The sequence below is a fragment of the Penaeus japonicus genome, unplaced genomic scaffold (assembly GCF_977035675.1).
Source record: "Penaeus japonicus unplaced genomic scaffold, GWHDUDI00000001_assembly GWHDUDI00000031, whole genome shotgun sequence".
Taxonomy (NCBI): Eukaryota; Metazoa; Arthropoda; class Malacostraca; order Decapoda; family Penaeidae; genus Penaeus; species Penaeus japonicus.
In genome coordinates this window covers 4,784,391-4,786,405 of record NW_028234433.1, presented here as the reverse complement: position 1 = coordinate 4,786,405, position 2,015 = coordinate 4,784,391, and the positions used below count along the sequence as shown (strand labels likewise).

At 37.9% G+C, this 2,015-nt stretch overlaps 1 protein-coding gene across 1 annotated transcript in view; it reads right to left on the bottom strand.

Moving 5' to 3' along the window:
- Positions 1 to 470: 470 nt before the first annotated feature.
- Positions 471 to 2,015, bottom strand: part of Usp32 (Ubiquitin specific protease 32) — a 44,425-nt gene continuing 42,880 nt past the window's right edge. Inside the window, exons 28-30 of the mRNA XM_086555403.1 lie at positions 1,980 to 2,015; positions 1,327 to 1,419; positions 471 to 1,140 (exon numbers count right to left, since the gene is read on the bottom strand). The exon at positions 1,980 to 2,015 is cut by the window's right edge and continues 200 nt beyond it. Coding sequence (XP_086411529.1) covers positions 970 to 1,140; positions 1,327 to 1,419; positions 1,980 to 2,015 — 300 coding nt within the window. The 3' untranslated portion in view covers positions 471 to 969. The remainder of the gene's footprint in view (positions 1,141 to 1,326; positions 1,420 to 1,979) is intronic.

The window sequence follows — 2,015 nt, the reverse complement described above, 5'->3', positions numbered from 1 at the left end:
GCGATAATCACAGATCAACAAAGAAACCCATTCATCCTAGCAGTTAGTACTTACATGGTTATACATAACATGATTGGGAGTAATGCAAGAAATGAACAGGAAAAAATGAGTTAGACCCACATTCAAGTATACTTTGTTCTCTGTGTCCATTGAACAACACAACAAGGTTAGTTATGACGAGATTAAGAAGGTAGATTTTCAAAAACTGTATTTTAGAAATTTTAATTCCCTAGTTTTCAAATCTGCACTTGGGTAGGTAGGAGTATGTATGCCTGTGTGCGTGTGCGTTTGTGTCCGTGTGTCTGTGCACACGTGTGCGTATGCGTGTGCATGTGCATGTGCGTATGTGTCTGCATGTGCGTATGCGTGTGCATGTGCATGTGTGTATGCGTCTGCATGTGCGTATGCGTGTGTGTGTGTGTGGGTAGAGTATGTGTGTGGGTGTAGATAGGAAATGTGTGTGGATGTGGATAGGGTATACGGGTGAGTGTGGTTACATATGTATGTATAATGTATTTGTTTATGTGGATAATTGTATGCAAAAAAGAGTAAGTAAGCATGCATGTATGTGTAAGTGCTTGTTTATTTGTATGCATGTGTATCTGTGTGTAACAATGTCTATGTATATCTGTACAAGCATGTTTGTGCAAACTAAACAGTGATCTTCATGGATGTGTATATTTGTTTTTGCATCGTTTGTTCTTCTAAAAGGCATTCCTCCACAGCTTATGTAAATGTAGAAAAAGTTACAAAAAGCTTAAATTAATTATATTCCCAATTTTCACAGTTAATAGAGTACAAAGTATAGACAAAGTACAAAAAAATATAAAATGATAGTTTCCAATGTTCACTATGAACAAACTATGACATAAAGGACAAAGTCTTTTCCCTTATATATACATACTGCACACGGATAACAGTAGAGCCAAGGGTACTATAAACAGTAGTGCTCTGAGCCCAAGTATCAACCTACATCATTACGCACTGCTTTTTATACTCTGCTTCACTCTCTTCATCCATTTCTTTGGGATAAGGTACTTTACCCTCAACGCTGGGTAAATATTTATCTACGCTGAGCCCTGCTCTCTGGTAAAACAACATGTACGCAGAATTGAGATCAATTTGCGACTCTGTTACCTCCTGCAACGAAAGACAAAAATAATTAGGCATGCCAAACAGGCTTCTAGTGGAAGGGTCTAAGTGTTTATCATGGAAAAAATCTAAGGCTTTCTTTCCATCACACCTCTTTTCAAAGTTCATATATTTCAATATACACAAACACAGTAAAATCTAATACAGGGGCAAGATAACAAACAAACAAATTACCTTGCAACTACTGTCATTGAAGCATATCCACTTTCCCTGGGGATTCTTGGCATAGCATACATAGTGGCCACCTTCCATTATACCCGTGTGGCACTGCAAGTATGAAATGTGATTTAGTAGGGTAGGTTGTACAGAAGCCAGCAGGTCAAGGTGGTTTAATAGAGACAGATAGGCACAAGCAGAGGATGTGATGTTTATAAAGGTAGAGGTAGATGTAGAAATATTGAAACACTGAAAGTTGGAAGTACAAGAACAGGATGAGCTTTTGGTTGGGATAAAATTTGAGGTTAGACAGAATTACCGTCAGATCACAGTTGGCATTACAGTAAGTTTGGACTTCAAAGTCTCAGTCAGCCACAACTTGTGACACCTGGTTATGTTAGGAGGATTTTTAAGCTTATTTCACTGTACGTTTCCCCTAGACTGTAGCCTACATGACCAGAACTATAGGCAGGATTGGTTTAAGGTTTAAAAAGCTGAAAGAGACACGTATGAATTTTGTATAATCAAATAACTGACATGAAAACTAAGTCCTCTGGAACAAACAAATTATCTAATCATCATTTACAGAAGAGTCTCGTCTAGAGAATCAAACACTTTATTCTTTCCCAAAAAAGATAGCTAAACACACAAAAAACAGATCAAGTCCTTACCGCAATAGCATAGAGGTCGTACTTGAGGTCCAGTGG